The sequence below is a fragment of the Numenius arquata genome, chromosome 3 (genome assembly GCF_964106895.1).
Source record: "Numenius arquata chromosome 3, bNumArq3.hap1.1, whole genome shotgun sequence".
NCBI classification, from domain to species: Eukaryota; Metazoa; Chordata; class Aves; order Charadriiformes; family Scolopacidae; genus Numenius; species Numenius arquata.
Genome location: NC_133578.1, coordinates 37,791,354 through 37,812,186, shown reverse-complemented (window position 1 = coordinate 37,812,186; position 20,833 = coordinate 37,791,354). Strand labels below are relative to the sequence as shown.

General features: G+C 42.2%; 1 protein-coding gene across 4 annotated transcripts in view; it reads right to left on the bottom strand.

Moving 5' to 3' along the window:
- The window catches only part of NCKAP1 (NCK associated protein 1), a 60,670-nt gene extending 52,477 nt beyond the window's left edge, over positions 1 to 8,193 (bottom strand). For 2 of the 4 annotated variants that reach the window (XM_074145797.1, XM_074145798.1), the window contains exon 1: positions 8,006 to 8,193. In XM_074145797.1, coding sequence (XP_074001898.1) covers positions 8,006 to 8,113 — 108 coding nt within the window. In that variant the 5' untranslated portion in view covers positions 8,114 to 8,193. The remainder of the gene's footprint in view (positions 1 to 8,005) is intronic. The other 2 variants (XM_074145795.1, XM_074145796.1) reach the window with 1 other exon arrangement.
- Between the last annotated feature and the right edge of the window lie 12,640 nt (positions 8,194 to 20,833).

The window sequence follows — 20,833 nt, the reverse complement described above, 5'->3', positions numbered from 1 at the left end:
TTTGTCCCAGTACAATTACAGCTATCACTGCAAAAAATCCAAGCCTAACATTGAGGACAGAGGATGTTGGAGGAGAACAAAAAAAGCCATCCAGCAACAACATTACTACATATATCCAGCTGATGTGACATGAATAAAGGGACATTTATGTTTAGGTACAATCATTGGCAAAAGCCAGCGCCCTTTTATATCCTTCTTTTTGTTGCTAAGCCCAACCTATTCCAAATGAGGAATAGGACTGATTCCCAATAAAAAAGAAACAGGGCCATTTGAATCAGTCATTTCCTATTTTCATCCCCCAAAACCTCCTATATCAGAAGATGATAACAAAACAAGTCATACTTTGCAGCAATTCAACATGTTTTCATTAGTTCAAGAGATCTTGATTTATAGTTACTGCAGACTTGAGATAAAACACTGCTGAGCACAGTTCCACAGGACTGCAACAACATATACTGAAATAATCTCAGTCAACAAATCCTAACCTTCCAGTTTCATTTACAAATGAATCTGCACTAAAAACCTCTGCAAATTCAACCAGCAAACTGCTGGAATTTCAACGACAGCAAAAAATATGCCACCCCAAGTTAGTAACATTCATCAGTAAATGGAAATACACAAAGATTTGTTGTATTAAAAAAATGGGAAAAGCTCCTGTATGTACCATTTACAGTTTACTACAGCACATTCCCTTGACACACAAAAAAGACTGGCACAATAAAACTGTTCTTCCTTTATAATAGCTGCTGGCATTAAAGATTTCACCCTAAAACATTTCTGTAAGTTTTAATACCTGGTTTGCGGCCATGCGTCCTATAAATTATACTAAATAATACATGGCAAAGAAACATTCAAAGAGACAGGTTTATCATTAACACTAGATTTCTGTAGGACAAAACGTATTATTTATTCTTTGTTTCTGTCATGCGTTTAAAATAATGAGATTACCAACTGACAGTCTCCTAACTTTGAAAAAGCAGAACTACTGAGAAGGAGAGAGATATGAATAATCAATAAAGAGCTGCTTTGAATGGTGAAAACATAAGGAAACAGTTCATACTACATTTGCCTTAACATCTCTGATGAAGCCTACCATAACTCTCATGAGACCCCACCCGCAGTGCTGCATCCAGCTCTGGGGCCGCCAACATAAGCAGGACATAGGCCTGTTGGAGTGAGTCCAGAGGAGGGCCACGAAGATAATCAGAGGGCTGGAGCACCTCTCCTATGAAGACAGGCTGAGAGAGTTGGGGCTGTTCAGCCTGGAGAAGAGAAGGGTCCAGAGAGACCTTACAGTGACCTTCCAGTACCTAAAGGGGACCTAAAGAAAAGATGGGGATGGACTTTTTACAAGGGCATGTAGTGATAGGATGAGGGGTAATGCCTTCAAACTGGAAGAAGACAGATTTAGATTTGGTATCAGGAAGAAATTCTTTACTGTGAGGGTGGTGAGACACTGGAACAGGTTGCCCAGGGAAGCTGTGGATGCCCCATCCCTGGAGGTGTTCAAGGCCAGGCTGGATGGGGCTTTGAGCAACCTGCTCTAGTGGAGGTGTCCCTGCCCATGGCAGGGGGGTTGGAACTCGATGATCTTTAAGGTCCCTTCCAACTTGAACCATTCTATGATTCTATCCTACTCTTCCTATTCCAAAGCAGGATCAACTGTATCTAAGTTGCAGCTGGGAGATGTCTGCTAAACCTTTACTTACAGGTCTCCAACAGGCTACATTCAACAACATTCTCACAGTCTTTTCCAATACTTAACGATATTTTTCATTAGAAAGTTCTAAGATGTAAACTGAAATCTTTGCGCTCCAATTTAATCCTTCATTTCTTGATGTCTGTGGCCAAAATGAATTCCACAAACTATTCCCCCTCTCTCCAGCAGTCCTATGTACTTAAAAACTTGTACCACTTACTAATTTACTTCAGAAACATCCTCCCATTTTCTTAATGGGTGACATTTTCTTTCTTATTATTCTATTCTGGGTTTTCTCCATTTTGTCCACATCTTTCTTGAAAAGTGTGTCAAGCCAGATACATTTCAGATGAGTCTCAATGCCATGTAGAGCACAAGGATTACTTCCTTTGTCTTCAGACTATCTTGCTCACACATTTATAAAACCTCATGTCGCCCCTGATTTTTTTGCAGGGAAACTTAGCTGGCTAACATTTGCCCTGGCATGTCCCTAACCTCTGCAGACTTGCTATCTCATTACTTTTCATTTTGTATTTTAATTTTTTTTTTTAAATTTCACCGAGCACAGAATAGCTTACAATCATACTTGCTCAGCCACCTCCAAGTTCGCTAGACCGTACCTACAATTTGTTAAGCTCAAACTGAATTCCAATTAGGTTCTTCATTATTTCTGTAGCTTCTCCCAGTTCCCTTATCACCCACTAATTTAACAGGCACACCGTAGTTGTCATCTAGGTTGTTAACCAAAAGAGTGACTGGAACCAGAGGTAAGACGCACCCAAGGAGACCCTGCTGAACCATGGTCCAACAGTGATAACTTTGTTCCCTAATATGGTTATCCAGCTGCTTTCATCATTACAATTTCATTCAGACTGTACTTCCTCAGATTGTTTGTGAGAACAATTAGATGAAGTAACGTCAGCAGCCTCGCTAAGGTTCATGTGTAAAATATATAAGTTGTCCATACTGGAGTGACCTGTCACCTCGCCGATGAAAGAAATATGCTTGGTTTAACACTATCTGTACATTGATATATTCATATTATGCTCTTAGGTTTATAGCACCTGCTTAAGCAAGCACTTGGTTCTACTCATCAAACATGGGGCAGGTGAAATGCAAAGAAAGAAACCAAAGAGACATTTCACCGCCACAAAGCTTTCCTCAAATGTAGTTTATAAAGTAACATCTTAATAAAAGAAAGCAAGGCAATGGGAATGCCTTGTCTATTCTGAATCTAAAATATCAACTGTTAAGACTTCTATCTGCATCTCCTCTGCACACAATCTTAAAAATCTCTTGCAAATAAAACTGCATTTGTTTTCATGGCAACTCATGGCAGGGCAAATGAACAGGAATTGGGGGAGCAGGTAATTGGTATTTGTTAACAACGAAACAAAGCAAGATAACTCTGGGCATCTGTACTTGATACAAAAGGATAACTCCACCTGACTTTCTCTCTGTATATTTTAGAAGATATCATGGAATGTTTTTATTCTCTCTTATTAGAAAGTCTCATTGTTTCTTTACAAAATTATATGCTTTTCTCAGTTAAAAGAGATATATATATCATCAGTCTTTCTTTGCTTCCTGAGCAAAGGAATTTTTTTATTAATTTTTTTTTACACTGCCAGCACTGACTGTAAATTTGTTTGGGGTTTCCTCCTCCTCTTATCAGCGGGACTGTATTCTGAGCTATTCCACCAAGATCACAAACTCAAATAGACCAACATATACTGGCATCTTAACCTTTAAAGAGCTGCTGACACCTATCAAGCACTGGAAGGAATCCCACCCCACCTTAAGACACGTCCTGGTGAGCTTATCCGTTCTTTCCAATACCTAACTTTCAATTCAAATCAAGATTATTTGTGAGCTTTTCCTCTCAGCTCAAAGCTCCGTACTCCAGCACCAAGCTCAGTGTCAAAAGGGTGACCTAATCCTACACCCTTCCAAACTTCAGAGCTCTGCAGATTGGAAACTTCTTCATGTTCTGCCAGCCACCTAAAATCTCTACTAATTTTTCCTGAAGACCCACTGTAGTGCCTGAGCAAAACAGCACACTTCATTGACTGGCTTTTAAAACTGTCCCCCTGCAATGTTTAGTCAGGTCCTCTCCGGTCCAGCTTTGGAGCTTTTGGGATCTTTTTCTTCACCCCAATCTCTGGAGCAACGTAAAAGGCTGGTCTTTTCAGCCTTGGCTGATCTGGTCAACTTGGCATTGTTTTACCACAGGAGACTCGATGCAGCCCTCCTCTTTCCCTCACAGCATATGCCACCTTTTGCTCTTTTGAAAAGATTACACACTTTAACTGCTGCAGAAGAGAAGATAAATAGGGGAAATAAAAGTACCCACTCTTTTAAAATGGCTAACAAGTAATATCCTCAATGCAGGTAAAAATCCAATATTCCCACTATCAAATCTTTAAAGAACTAACTGGCAATTAATCACCCGCTAAATGATTTTAAACCCGGCTTCATACTAAACTATGTGCTGCTCACAATAGGATTGGGACCACATTTTTGGTTTGGAACAGTAAAGATAAAGTCAGCTAAAGTGCCTGCAAATATTTATTCTGTTCCTTATCTATGACTTAAGTTTCTTATGGAGTTCATATCTAAGAATTGGTTTAAGATTCTCATTTTTCAGATACTACGTAATCAGAGTTGTGGAAGTCGCAAGAATTATTTTCGTTAATGACACTTAAAGAAAAAATTTTGCACACAAATGTAAAACCTGTACCGTGAAGAACAACAGAGCATTGCTAGCAAAGCAATTAATGCTAAATAACAGACTCATCATGTTTGAATAACGCATACTCTAAATAATTCAAAACCCTAACTGTTTACAGTAGCACTGCTTCGACATTCATCAAAATCACACTTTCTTGATTTCCTCCAACTAAATCTATACTTCAGATATTTTAAGATGAAATCTCTTACTGCAAATACTTCCCAGTATCCCAGGGTTTTATAAACAAACAAAAGACAGGCCCACAGAAAACAGTATTATTTACTCTGCCACCACTCTTGAACAATACACTTACTTGACAATACCGGCAGCATCACAGAAAGCTTACCAACAGTCTCTGTCTGCTCTGCACAGTAACCACAAAACTGAAGCTTCACCTGAGCCAGAATGGCAGGAAAAAAAATACCCCTGCTGTCTTTGACTTACAGAGGTTCAGTTGTAGGCAAGTAATGACAAAAGAGTTACACGGAAAAGCAGTAATAAAACTGCTAGCCTGGATAATTGAGGATAAATTCTTAAAAAGCAGAAGGAACAAACCAGGAGAGAAACTGCAGTGGTAAGATTTTCAAGTTCAGGACTGATACTGGTCCCAGTACAAAAGACAGTTGAAAGCAACAGGCAAAGCACCATCCTTTAAAGTAACAGCAACAAAAAAATCCACCTCCACAGAGACCAAATGTGAATTTTGTCTCATCATCCACTATTGCCTTAGTAACTCCACTTTTTGTAACTACCATGTCACTCTCGGAGGCAAAACCCCATATATTCAGATACTCTATTTTAAAAACAACAAAGTTTAAACTATTTCAGAAGACAGTCACAGCACAGAAGGTCAGTAAACAGGAAACAATGAACAATTAACAGCTATAAGCACATGACATCAAAATTGAAATTTATATAGGAAGATGAAGTATAAATATCAAGTTTCTAACTGCTTTTAATAACTTCTGTAATTCCTTGGGAAGTAAAAACCTGCTTTGTTTCTAACAGTCAAGAAAATTCTTAATCCTTTAAAATCTCTACTCCCTAGACAGCATCTACAGCAATCTGTAAGGCAGCTACAAACACTTCACCTCCCACTTCCTCTTATTAAAAAAAAGTCTTAACCATTTCCTCTAACCGCAATACCACATATTGTGTGGTTATCTCTAGTAACTTGAGTTTCGATACCATCTTCAACAGAGGAAGCTGTGAAAATCTTAAAACAGCAATTTTAGAATTGTTTTCAGAGAGATTAAAAAGTAAAAAAAGAAAAAGAAAAAAAGAGAGAGAAATAAAGAAAAATAACGTGCTGCAAGCAGGCAACTGTGCTGCAGCTGGTCTGAAGAGAGATCACAATGAAATACAGTAATCAATCCTGAAGCTTCTGAGGCTCACCGTCAGAGCTAGCTGGTTAGCACGGTCAAGCAGTACTCACTGCAGCTTAAGAAAACAATTATTTGAATCACAAATTACTGTATGAATACAGAGAGTTGTGTCTGAGACATCTCCAGATCTGCAAAACTATACACCACACAATAATCAAGCCACTTGGACATGCCTTCTCTCTCTCTCTCTCTAAGACCTACGCAATTTTGGACTCGGTTCATGACATTTGCAGGAAAAAAAGGTGCCACCTCTAGTGCTGATACTCCCCTACCGAGATCCCATTCACTCGCATCACTTCACTAATGCGAGTAATGACACAAGCTATCACCATATGGGCAAACAGGCTCAGTACTCTGCCATCTAAACGTACCAGCGGAAATGTGTCTGTAGGCACTGGACTGCTTAACATGAGTGCCCCCAAACCAGAACACCGGTAACGAAGACACAGTCCGCACTCACACTTGTCAAGACAAGGTTTAATTTTTCCCCATCTCGTTTCCTGCTTTCTCCCCTCAAAGAAGGGTTATGCTCAGGCGGAATTCCCCTAGCCTGCCGTTCACCTGGTGTATTTCCCTCAAAGCGTAACAAGCGCACACACAAACGACTTCCCCTTAAACAGGGATTTTCTGTTTTCTGTTAAAGGGGTGATTATGTTTCTACAATTATTAAGGTCAAGCGATTTTCCAATAAACAAAACTGCCAACTAAAAGGAACCTCACTTCTATTTCAGAAAGAAAGGAATTTGCAATAGTTAAGTTAGAACGCTTTATTCATCTCAGTGAAGATCTGCAGAAACACTTGAATAAATGCACATCAACCACGGGCAGACCTTTGGATCAACACTGGCTTTGGAATACTGCAGTCATTCGTTTCCTTTCCTGGAAACACCACCTTAATTAAGTCAACACTGCAATTGGTATAGCCAAGTAGCCCTTACTACTTCTGGAGTACAAGCGCCCCATGTGAGCAAAACAATTTGACAAAACACATCCTTTAGCTCAGATCCATCAGGCAGGATTGCTCCCTACAGAAACTTGGGTTCAGAAGTGAGAGTGATCAAGGAAGCACCTGAAACTCTCAAACTCCTTCCACTATTGCAGCAGTGCAGGCCACCTGAACCCAGCATGCAGAACGGCACAGAAATTTTAGCATGCTAAGCCTGCAAAGGTGTGCTCATTGCTTGGATGTAATAACTCACATTTTCCTTTGAAATCAGAAAAAGCTCTCAGAAATAACTGCTCGAGGCAAAGCAATAAAATCCTAACTGATCTTCATTACTGGAAGTGGACTGAGCAGCCATACACACATTCAGACGGTGTACTGCACACAAGGAAAATTAAGCTGGGAAGGACACGAAGCACCTAGAGCAGGGGACGGCCATGAACCTGGCTGTTACATATAGGAAAGCCCAGTGATTTCCTCCAGAAGAGGAATTAACTAAGCAGGGAAGCGTATCCCATCCTGCCCGTCCATACCGAGACCCGCAGCTTCGGGTGCCGCCGAACCCCCTTCACCTATGCGAGCACCGACTGATTCCGCTCCGGGAGGGCGGGGAGCAGCCTCAGCACCCACGACAGCTTCCAACATCTGCTCCATCTCACGCCGGAGCTGCTAGGCAACGCCGCGCCTCGAACTTATTGAGATTAAACTTACTAATTTTACCCCAAACCCTTCCCTTCGGCAGCGACGGCCTTCGCAAGGCGGCGTGGGAAAGCCCGTGCCCAGCAGCCCACTCCCGGCTCCCGTGACTCACGCACGGCGGGGCGGCAGCGGCTCCGGGCGACACCGGGGGCCGCGCCGGGCCTAGGCCCCGCAGCGGCGGGGTGGGGGAGCGCTGGGCCTTGCGGGCGCCGCGCGGGGCCGGGCCTCCCTCCCCTCCTCCCTCCCGCCAGGTAACCAGGCGGCGCCGACCGCCCGGGAAGCCCCGGCCCGCCGCCGCCGCCACTGCCGCCCCCGGGCCCACAGGCGGCGCAGCGGCGGGCCGGGCCGAAGCGCCTGACCGCGGCGGCGCGGCTCCCGCCGCCCTCCCCGCCCTGCCTCTCGGGCCCCGAAGCTAGGCCGCAGCGCGGCCGGGTGAGCCGCAAGCAAAGCGGCGGCGGAGCGCCGGGCCGGCCGGGGCCCGGTCGGTCGGCGGGGATCGCGCCGGGGCGGTTCCTCCCCCCGCGCCTCCTCGCCGGGGCCCCCCGCACCTTCTTGATGTTGTAGAGCCGGGTGAGCATGCCGACGCCCCGGTCGTTCAGGATGGTGAGCTTCTCCGCCAGCTTCTGCTGGCTCGGCTGCAGCACCGACCGCGACATCCTGCCCCGCTGCGCTCCGCGGCCCCGGCCCGAGCCTCGCCGTGGGGCGGCCGCCGGCCCGGCGCTGCCTCCTCCTCCTCCTCCTCTCACCGCCGCCGCCGGCCTCGATCGCTGCTGCCTCCGCGGGGCGTGGCCACAGCGGCGCGGCCCGCGTCACGTGGGGCGGCGCTCGGTCGCCCCCTGCGGGCGGGCGGGCGGCGGCGCGAGCGAGCCGGGTTACCTCAGGGGCTCAGTCCTCCGCTGGCCGCCCGGCCCGGCTGGTGGCCCCGCTGAAGACCTCGGGGCGCGGAGGTTCGGTGAGCTTACCGGTGGCGGCGGGTCCTTTTCTGGCTGGTTTCTGTTTGCCGTTGCTCCTGATATCTGACCCACTGGGCTGTATTCCTGGTGGAATCCCAAGGGGGTGAGCTTCACAACTATGAAGAACATCCATTTATTTTTTTTTTTTCAAGGTTTGTAGCAAAACCCAATTATTTATTTATTTTTTTTACTAAATCGATTGAAATCATAGAGAACGGTTTGGGTTGGAAGGGACCTTAAAGATCATCTACCTTGACTTCAGCAAGGCTTTTGATGCTGTCTCCCATAAGACCCTCATTAGGAAATTAAGAAAGTGTGGGCTAGACGAGGGGGCAGTGAGGTGGATTGAGAGCTGGCTGTGTGACAGAACTCAGAGGGTTGTAATTAATGGAGCAGGGTCAAGTTGGAGGCCTGTTAGTAGTGGTGCCCCCAGGGGTCAATACTTGGTCCAGTTTTGTTCAACATTCATCAATGACCTGGACAAGGGGAGAGAGTGTATCCTCAGCAAGTTCACTGATGATACCAAACTGGGAGCACTGGCTGACGCTCCAGAGGACTGTGCTGCCATCCAGCGTGACCTGGACAGGCTGGAGAGCTGGGCAGAGAAGAACCTAATAAGGCCCAACAAGGGCAAGTGTTCGGTCCTGCACCTGGGGAGGAAGAACCCCAGGCACCGATATAGGTGGATCTTCTGGAAAGCACTACTGAGTAGAAGGATCTGGGGGTCCTGGTGGACAGCAAACTTTCCATGAACCAGCAATGTGCCCTTGTTGCCAAGAGGGCCAATGGGATCCCGGGCTGCGTAGGGAAGAGTGTGGCCAGTAGGTCGAGAGAGGTCATTCTCACCCTCTACTCTGCACTGGTGAGGCCACAACTGGAATACTGTGTCCAGCTCTGGGCTCCCCAGTTCAAGAGAGACAGGGAACTGCCAGAGAGAGTCCAGCGTAGGGCAACAAAGATGATTAAGGGATTGGAGCATCTCCCTTATGAGGAAAGGCTCAAAGAGCTGGGGCTCTTTAGCCTGGAGAAGAGAAGGCTGAGAGGAGACCTTATCTATGTTTACAAGTACCTAAAGGGTGGGTTAAAGGAGGATGGAGCCGGACTCTTTTCAATGGTTCCCAGTGACAGGACGAGGGGCAACGGGCACAAGCTGGAATGTGGGAAGTTCCACTCAAATATGAGGAGAAACTTCTTTCCAGTGAGGGTGGCAGAGCCCTGGAACAGGCTGCCCGGGGAGGTTGTGGAGTCCCCTTCTCTGGAGATTTTCAAGACCTGCCTGGATGCAGTCCTGAGTAATGTGCTCTGGGCAACCCTGCTTCAGCAGGGGAGTTGGACTAGATGATCTCTAGAGGTCCCTTCCAACCCTGACAATTCCGTGATTCCGTGATCATTGAGTTCCAACCGCCCTGCCATGGGCAGGGACACCTCCCACTAGACCAGGTTGCTCAAAGCCCCATCCAGCCTGGCCTTGAACACCTCTGGGAATGGGGCATCCACAGCTTCCCTGGGCAACCTGTTCCAGTGTCTCACCACTCTCATAGTGAAAAATTTCTTCCTGATATCAAATCTAAACCGACTCTCTTCCAGTTTGAAGCCATTACTCCTCGTCCTGTCACTACACGCCCTTGTAAAACATCCCTCCCCAGCTTTCTCGTAGGCCCCCTTCGAACACCAGAAGCACTGCACACCGTGTATTGACACAATTATCATTGCCAGTGACCCTAATTTTCTGAGAGGGCTTCTGTCAGCACCACAAAACCGCAGCTGCGATGGGATGGCGGCAGCAGAAGGAACCCGGGGACACCCATCACTTACGAGGCTGTCACCATTTCCCTCAGCCATCGCTCTACAGCGAATTCCAAGAAACACCATTTCACCAATTAGATGAGTCACACCACTGCTATTATTTTTTTTTCTCTTGAAGCCACGGGAATTAAAAGCATATATTTTATGGACAGGACAAGGGGTAACGGTTTTAAATTGGAAGAGGGGAGATTTAGATTAGAGACCAGAAAAAATTCTTTACTGTGAGGGTGGTGAGGCACTGGAACAGGTTGCCCAGAGAAGCTGTGGATGCCCCATCCCTGGAAGTGTTCAAGGCCAGGCTGGATGGGGCTTTGAGCAACCTGCTCTAGTGGGAGGTGTCCCTGCCCATGGCAGGGGGGTTGGAACCCGGTGATCTTTAGGGTCCCTTCCAACTCTAACCACTCTATGATTCTATGATTTTTAAGGAACAGTGAGATTTCCGTGCTGTGAATGTCAGCGAGGGTCTTCCATGAGAGTTATCCCTTACCTTAACCTTAATGTTACCCAGCTGGTTGCACTGCTGAGCAGCCGGAACAACCGCCTGGGATGCAGGGCTCCCGTGTCCAGTTAACAGGCAATAAACTGAAGAATTAACCACCTAATTTCATTTTTTTATAATGGCACCACCATCTGTGCCTTTTTTTGCATAATAATACTTCCATTTAATTTTCAGGTTGCACTTTCGCACCAGAAATCAGAACCAATCTCAGTCTTTCAGCAGTTTTAAACTAATAGATTTTTAGAAAGCGTAGAAATTAATGTAAGAAGCCTAAATGTAATTAAATTGTTACTGACCTCCTTCTGCACTTCAGTAGTTAGAAGATAATTTATGATTCAGAATGAAACCGGGAAGCAAGAACTTAGAGTTCCAATCTTAAGTCTGCTATTGACTCATTCTTTGGCCTTTATCAGATGATTTTCTGCCTCAGCTTTGTGTCCAAGAGTTGGGGATACCTAGCAACAATGTTGTAATGATTAATTACGTTAGACCTGACCTTTTACTACTGGAGTCTATGAAAAACATCAGAAACATTCAAACTGGTATTTAAATTTGTAAAGCATAAAATGGTATGTAATTTCAAAGTATTTAATGGATAATATCTATAGAAATATTTTTTCACAAAGAATATTCCTTCTATTATTAACTATTTTTTAAAAATATTAAATATAATATTTCTAGTTTCAGTAAAGATGTTTCCCATGTAGTTGCACTGCAAAATATGAACAAATACTATTGCTGAGAGCAATTTTTTTTGTTTCCCATCTACAGCTAAAACAACAGCAGCCAATTTTTAATTCCATATTCAATTGTTTTTTCAGCTATATTGAGTCTTCTGAAAGTTTCAAACATTAACAGTCACAGAAGTTGTGATTTGTATATAGCCAAGCACGTGGAATGACACCAACATTGTGACAGTTCGTTGGGGTGCTTTGTGCGCCACGTTGAATCATCTATGATCTAATATCCCGATCTTTCTTCCTCTGGAATTAGTAGAAAAACTATGTATTACTATGGAGTCAAAGTCACTTGGGTTTTTGATGAAGTTTGCGCTTATAGAGCTTGCTAGAGAACTTTCACGCTCTCCGTAACTACTAATGTAGATTTAAACACGAAAGCAATCACAGTCACTCTCCACATGGCACAGGTAACGGGTTGAGACACAAAAGGGGAAAATGACTGACTCCCTCCCTTGTAGTAATGGCAGAGCATCCTGTTTTTAAACTCCCACACTATTTGTGAGGCTGTTTACCAGATCCTATTTTATTAGGATTATAAGGAGCACCTCTGGTTGCTGTAATATTTTTTTTTAACGCAAACAGTGCTGAGTTAGCTGCATTTCTTGAAAACATACTCAATATTGGAATAGGAAGAGGGAAAGGATCAGTATCAGTAAACAAGAATTTCTGATACAAGGAATTTTTACTACTGTGCAGCCACACAGACCTAATACTAAATAGAATATTATCTGAATTATCACTGTAACGTGGTTAGTCACAGACTTTTAACGATATTCTTCTAGCATGCAGGCAGATACATTAAAACAGAAAATAATCTCCTCTTTAAGTAGGGCCTGACAAAGTAGGCCAGATGTTTTCAACTACAGAGTGTCCCTTACCACCCTCTGCAAAGGGAGAGTTTCTTTCAGCAAAGGTGTACCCTATCTCACCTCGGAGAAAGACAGGACAGGCGAGATCAAAACTCATTGACGGAAGATGTTACTGCCCACGCAGACACAAGATGCTGCTGATCACATACTTGGCAGCATCTTGCTAATCTGGGTGTCAGGACTGGGGTCAAGTTTAGAACTACAGAGCATGCATTTTTTCCTCTTGCTTTTAAACACTCCTTATTAGAAACTGTGCACATCTAGGGAAGATACAGCATAGCCGAAAAGTTAGGTTTCATAGAAACCACATAAAAAAACCTTGGAAACCTTTGCTGTATGTGAATGGAGAAATCCCAATAACAGTAAGGAGATGTCACCAAGATCAAACTTGGTTAATGTGAATGCATGTACTTGAGCAGTCAACAGTTCTGTCATCGCTTTTAATGGCGGCAGGGTAAAGCCCGTGTTGTCATACTGCTTTTGCTGCAACTTTATGTAGAAACTGCAGGAATATGTATAGGCTTTGGGCAGGAAGATCTATTGCATATTACATTATAAAACTGCATTGTACAGTCTGGGTTCACCAGTCTAGCAGCGAGCATAACAATAAAGTGGAAATACAGGCTTTGTCAGTAATAGCATAGCTTTTACAGGTGTGGCAAAATTAAATGAAGGGAAGAATAAGGCTAACATCTATTTTTAAAACACACAACTACTATTTGCTTGATGTTTTAATAATGATTAACATTTAAACAGCTTTCTATATTCCGAAAGTATGAGTTTAGAGCAAGTTTCACACAGCAGTTTAGATTTGGCTTGAGCTCAGCTCTACTCCTTTTAAAGTCAACTTTATGTTCAGTTCAGGGTTTAATTGTGCTATTCTCTATAGAGCTTTCAGACTCTGAAATGAAAATGTTGTTTGAGAAGCTTTAAAAGAATACTCACCAAGTAGTTTCATGTATATCAACTCCACCTGGTGTTCCATGAAGCATGTAAACAGTATGTATACTTTTCTAGCTTTGCTACTTTAAAACACGTAATGGACAATTTACTTCTGCAGAGTGGACTGTACTGCCACATAGGTATTTGCTACACTTTTAACTTACATTTCCGTAGACATTATTTCTATACATATTTCCTTTCCTGTCTGCATTTTTTTTTGCCTTGGTTTAATGTCTTCTGACTTGGGGACTATTCAAAACTCTGTGACCAGGAGTTCCAGTGAAATGGCAGCCATCAGGGGTAATCTAGCATGGTCCACTGCATGACTTCTGCCCATTTGGCCAACAGAACCCAGGAAGCAACTTTTACAGGCTTGCTTTGTTCAATATTCGCTTTTCAGGTAGAAACAATTCAAAACACAAAGCCAAATTGTTATTTGAACTGACCAGAATTTTTAAATGGTCATCATCGTAATCCAAATTATTTGGGTCATGCCATAGTATTTGTATACGTAACTATTTATTACATCATTAAACTTGCATGTAAAGGCACACAAGCTGAAAACTTGACCATACAAAGGCTATACCGTTGTTTACATCACCTGTAAAAATAATAAATAGCATTGAACAGACACAGTTGCCTTTATCAGACAGACTTCTGATCTTATCTGAAGGAGCAACAGGTTCAAAAGACCTATCATCCTCGCTAAACCAAGCCGACAGATTAATTATATTTTAATCTACAATTTTCTTGATGAATCCCAACCTTTTTCATTATTTAATGTCTTGAAGCCAAAATGTCTGTGATTTCTCATGCTCTCTTCCCCCCCCCCCCCTTTAAAGGTATTTGGGCATTATTTTAACCTATTCTCCCATTAACATGCAAGCTCATGCGTGTGCCAGCTCCCTGTTCACTTTTGTGCATGTCTCCAAGTCCTTCTAACCGAGGTTGTATGCGACACACCGCAGTTGCTCAGGGATACTAGCCCTTTGAACTTTAAAGAAAACAACGTGAACATTGGATGGGGAGGACACGAAAGAGGCGTGCAAAGCCGGTCTGAAACCAGTGATAAACACTACGGCAGCTATTCTCTCATGCGCTGCAGAAACCCGACAGTTTGAGAATGCACGAGCACTTCTGCTCATACTGGCAGGACAAGTACGATGAGCCTGCTCCAGAACTTCTGGTCTTACACTATGCGAATGAGTCTTAATCAGTAGAGAAGCAGGTTCTTACCAACATTTGAGAGCTGGCTTTCTCAGTGTGTCCCGGGTCCATGACTAACCAGTAACGCTTAACTGGCAAATCAGATGTCAGGCTGGTGGCTATGGAAGCTTGTGACAGCAGGAAGAAGATGGTTTACGTGTGAGCTATCAGCATGGCTGAACAGAATGAGTTTACAAAGTATTGGTGCACGAAGGCGGTGGCTTGTTTCAGCCTGAAGCACTGATTACTTCTAGAACAGAGGTGGAATCAAGATGGTAGGTTAGATCCAATTGTAGAGTTTCAGAGTTAGGATTGCAGTTAACTCTTGCAGAAACCACTGGGCAAATGGATTAGAGAGTTTTCTTGCTGGCTATCAAATACATCTTAGGAGGGTGATCAGAATGAGTCACCCAACTAAATTAAGGTCTTGAACTGATATGGGTGTGAACCTTAAGTTAGGTTTCTAGGCAAGGGTTACATCACCAGCTTTTAAAACATCCTGGTGAATACTGAAATCAGAAGGGGCACTGGATTAGGACTCCACCTAGATTAGAAAGGGCATTTTATTTGCAGTTTCCTTACAGGCTGAAGAATCAAGAAGAGTCAAGAGTGATCTTTGAGACGTCTAAGAGGCCACTAAAATGGAGACAGAATGCATAACAGGCTTGCAAATCTTTATCATAAAGATGAGTTAGCCTATGCTATCTGCCCACTGACCAGAATAAATCACGAGTGATCAGTTTGCAAAGAATCATCTCTGTCCTCTTCGAAACCGGGACGTGGTCAGGAAGTTGTGTGTTGATGTTGGAATAGAGATGCCAACTAGTCAAACAGGACCCATCGAGGTGGTCCTGCAAACAGAAAAATTGTGGGGCTTCTGTTTGCCCTGCATTTTTAGTATCTTCATCTACCTGCAGAGCCTTCTTTGGCAGGCACATACAAGCAAGCTCATGTGCTCTAACCTACTTTCTTTAGCCTCTGTTACACTTCTCCTTCTGTCCTAGATAAATGGGGTAGGACAAGGGACTAATGTGTGGTTACCGTTATAAACATACAAAAATAACTTATCAGACGTTTCTTTGTCTTCTCACTTCCTTTCTCTCATGAGAATCCAGGGGAATAGCACGTACCTCTTTAAATACAATAACTTTTATGGCCCATCCAGCAAAGTCTAAGAAAGAAGCCCTCTGCCTTAAACTTACCCTACCTTTAGCGGGAGGACACTCAAAGAATGAAGGGTTTTCCCCCCACTGTTTCTAGGAATCACATTTACCAGTCAGCGGGGATCTTGAGTACTGATTATAGTAAAAATCCAGCTAAAACGTTCCCTTTAAAAGTTTGAGGTTTACATATGACATGGCAGTACAACTGTAGATCTTTATAGATAAAATATGTGTGGAGACAAACAAGCTAGTGGGAAGGATGACACAAGCATCACCCAAATTGTCACACCCATGAGCTATGATCAAACTGGGGAAAAAAATTTGAGAAAACTACTACAGTTATCGTCCACATTTCCATCTGTAATTTTTCTCCATTTGACGAAGAAATATGAATCATTTGAGGGTATAAAAAAACATAACAGTTGCATCACACAGCACAGAAATATACAGCTTAAAACAGAAATGGAAACAATACTGTGATAGGTACGACAAAAGTCTATCTCTGGTATGCAGTGTGAATCCCTGTGTGTGGAGAAGGGTAGCAGGACAGGATAAGGCTGTGAACGCTGAGGACTCCTCAATGCTTCAAATAGTTGTAGCTCAGAACTACAGTTCAGTGGTTACTGAGATTGCTGCAATAAAAATTATATGTGGTCATCACTGCAAATTTACAAATTAGAGGACTAGATATCAAAGAATTTGCTTATATAGATTAGTTGAACAACTAATGTTTTGTGTATTTTAAAATATGTTTTTAATTTAAGTAATACTTTCTAGAGTTGTAAAACAGAATGTGAAATAATACAAACACAATTTTAAGAATGTCTAAAAGGTGATTTATACCAATTATTCCTAGTGGATCTCCTTACATAGATTAGTTCTACTGCATTTAGAGCTTTTAACAAACATCTCCTCTTCGGTGATAAAGTTTTCAGGTTTTTTTGTTGTTGTAGCATTTGGAGTTTTTTAATTTTTTTTTTTTTTAAAGAATGTTCCCCTAAACACCTTTTACCATGTTTATTAAAAGTTTGGCTTATAGGTATAACTTATTATATATATCTTCCAGGGTTGGGTTTCGATTTTTTTTTCCCTGCAATACTTTGTGATGTTGATAATAGGACTGTTAATGATCTAGCATGTGCTACTCACAAAAGGAAATCATCTCTAATCCAGGAAAATCTTTTCCCTTCATGGATAGTGCTCATGTCAGAAACAGTCTCTCATTCAACTTGCTAAATTACGTTCCAGTAACAAGGAATGCCATCAGCAAAGTAGGATCAGAGTTTTCATCTGCTTGAATTAATGAAGCTCATTGTTTAGGGTTGGACAGAAAACAGCTATTCCATCTTATGAAAAATTGTGAAGCTTTAAAATTAAGGTGAAGCCAAGAACTCTCAGTGCTGCTCACAAAAAGTCATTGACTGGTACTCTAAATACTAAACGGTCTTTTTGATAGGACAATTGTCCTGACAATCAAACTTGAACGAAAATCTTCACATTCAAGGGCAAAGTTACTCAGTAAGCTTTTGGTGATTTTGAAAGTGTGGTTAAAACACAGGGGAGGGAAAGGAAGAAAGGGAAATACTGGTCATGACTTGTTTTGACAAGATAGTCCCAAAGGTAGGAAATCTTCCTAATTAAGATGTTATCAAAGTAGTAAATTAATTACATCGAATGTATTCATATCGACATCCAAATTTGTAATTTTCTACCATTAGTCTAAGTCTAGATGAATTATAAGTCTTTTCTAAAGTAAATCAGAAAATGTTACTACATCATCTTGAACTTCATTTATGGTCTACACGTAAAAATGAATTCCATATAAAAATAATCAAATAATCAATTATTTTAATAAGAAAACAGAATGGAAGCATTTGGCTACTTTAAAAGTCATGATTAAATAAGATAAAGTTAGGAGTAACTTTTTAGTTGAAGCGAAATGATTCTGTACTTTCTCTTTACTGAAATACTCAAAGAGAAGACATAGTTAAAGAAACCCTGACCTTTCAGTCTGCCTGCTTATTGAAGAATAAAAGAAAAAATATTAAACACTAAGAGACAATTCAGGTCAATCTGGGTCATCCTTTGACTCTGCAGTATACCAAAGATGATTAGGTTTTTTTCTGAGTGTGTGTGCACAACTGCGTATATTCCAGGATGTCACCTGTTTTTCTAGAAATATCTTTCCTTTAAGTTATCTGTTTCCTTCTTGGTTTTGAAGCCCTGGTTTGCAAATATCTTCAGTTATCCCCCAAATATTGATTGGCATCTATCTCAGTCCTCACAGCAAAAATAAATCCCAGCAGTATGGCTTGCTTTGCTGATACATGCAATATCACTTTACAAACTTAGTTATGATGGTAGTTTTTATCCTATCAGTACTACTGACGAGTAGGGCTTTTCTCTTACATTCACAGATACAGCCTCTGGGGTCAGGGATTTTGTATAATTAAAATCTCAAGTCATTTTATGGAATTTTAAAACTTCATAATGCTAAGCTTACTCGTTTTTATTATTCACTTGACCAAAAAGAAAATAAAAACATAAGAACTTGGTGAGACCAAGAGCCCATCCAGCTCAGTATCCTGTCTCTATCCCGTGGCCAAAGAACGGAGCAGTAAGGAAGAGCGTTAGAGCACACTCACGTATCACTGCTTCTGTAGAATATACTCCCAGGCTCCCAACAGTTTGTGTCTGAGGGACTTGGAGAGCCGGAGACACTGTCTTGCATTTAATACCTGTTGATCTACTTCTCTTCTATGAATATGCCTATCACCTTCTGAACCCATGCAAACTTTTAGGATTCTGTAGCAAAGGCTTACTTAGCTTAACCGCGTCTTGTGGATCAGAATTTGAAGACGTAACATAGCCCAACTCCTGCCTGAATATATTTGTATTTTGAGAGGGAAAGGAAAATTAGATTTCTCTTTGTTAGTGGGACGGAAGTTATTAAGAAGCTCTGGGCTGGCTGGATCAAGCTATAGATGTAGAATGAGATAGGGCACAGACAGCTTCATTTTCCTTCCCTGCCTGCAGGGAACTTCTTCCCACACACAAGCATGCAAGCAATATCAGCAATATGCTAAGGCAAGAAAAGGACAAGCAGAGGAACTGCATTCTCCAATTTATATTTTTTTTCAGGAAGTGAAATAACCATGCTTATGCATGTTCCTCTTGGCCTTAACCTCTACTTGCAGAAGCCATCTCTTCATGGTAAACAGTAAGAATAGGCCTTACTTCCACGTCTGACTAAGCTAATCTACAAAATAATTCTCCTACTGCATTCGGTTTATCATCCTGACTAGAAGCTGTAATGGTTTCCTTCTTGAACTCTGTGAAACTAGAAAAACTTGCTGTGCATCCTGCTATAAATTGTAATGCTAATATTTTATTATGCCTGTCAAAGCTACACATAAGCAAAAGCTATGCATAAGGTGCTACAAGAACTCTGAAATAAACTTTGATTTTACCTTCTTTAGTTTTAACTTTCCAGGCAGAAGGCTTGGTCTTTGCTGCAAGAGAAGCTTTTGGGGACTTTTGTTCTAAAGCAGCTCTTAAGTTTTTGAATGACCACTGAAATAAACCTGCAGAGAAACAGGAAGGTTGGGAGACAGATTAATGGGATTTATCCAGAAGTAGACTGCTAGCAGGTGAAGTGCAGAATGGAAATTGTTCTTTTGAGTGTTCTGATAAAAAACAAATCACAAGTAGTCACAACGGTCAGCCATTGAAAAATCGTAATTTCACTTTTTACTTCACCCCTGCCCCCTAAAATGGAGAAAGAAAACCAAGCTTTGGGTTTCAAAGGACTTGAAAACGTTACAGAAGCTCACCCACGTTAACCTAATTTGTCTTGAAAAACTCAGATTTTCTCTCCTCTTTTTGAAGGTCCTGACCCTTACAGATTCTTTTCAGGCCTCATTGCAAAGTTAAATTCCCTGAAGTCGGTTTTTCTGAAGTAAAGGTATTCTTAAAATGAAATAACATACAAGCAGTGGAGAACAACTGCCTTGCTGACCGATGGGCTATAGTAATAACTAGTAAATAATTAGTAAATAACTAGTAAATTTTAATTTACTAGTTTATTATATAGTAAAATATTATTATATATTAAGTATATATATTTAATAATTATATATCAATATAATAATATATAAAATATATAATCAATAATTATATATAAGTATATTATAAAATTTAATTACTAGTAAATAGTCATAATTAGTAAAATAACCAGTAAATAATTAGTAAATAACACACAAGTGGTGGAAAACAACTGCCTTGCTGACTGATGGGCTATAGTAACCCCCGCTCCTTTGCAGAGCAGCCAGCCTGAACGGAAGGTGTTTTATATGGGTACATTTTTGTTAAAATGGGTCACGTTTTTGTAGTCTCTTGACAGACTGCTCCTTTCCCTGATTAACTTTGCCTGTGTCGCTACTACTGAGCGGACATACCCGGTTTTATACCAAGGTTCGTGAGCACATGAACATTTTATATATATATATCTATATAACTTTGCTCACACATGATTGCACTGAAGCAAGTCCAAATGCTCCCGCAGGAGAGAAACCTGAGCTCAAACGGGAGTGGAATTCAGACCCTACTTAGGTAACCCAGACACGAGTTTTGCCAGATCTTCCTCAGACCAAGAGGGTCCCCAGGGATACTCCCTATGGCTATCAAACATTTCAGCTTTGCATTCCACCCTCTTCCTCATCGTTCATTATTCAGCACAACCTGTGACGCACTATAAAAATATACATCTTGAGATCAGTGAGTCAGCCTGCTCATTTGCATAGATTGCTCACAAAGTGCGGCTGGTGAGAGCCGAGAGGAATGCCCTGATAAGTGCTTCTAGGGCCGTGCCTTTGGTTGTGGGCTGGCTTTGTTCCTGGGGAAATTACCCTGCAGCAGTACGATGAGATACGCCAGTGGAAGCACCGCTGGTTCAGGCTAGCTTTATAAGAACCCCAGCAAGCAACGCGCCTTGAAAATAATAAATAAAATGAAAAGAAGCTGCTTGCCCTTCAGGCCAGGGATAGAAGGTAGCGTTTGGAAGAGGTCCGCACACTTAGTAATATTATTAGGAGCAACGACTGGGCCTCTGATTGTTCACTGTCTTTTGCAGTGTTGACTGGGCTTTCATACGCACCTCGACGGAGCTGGATCAGCAACGCCGTCCCCCAGGCTACGGA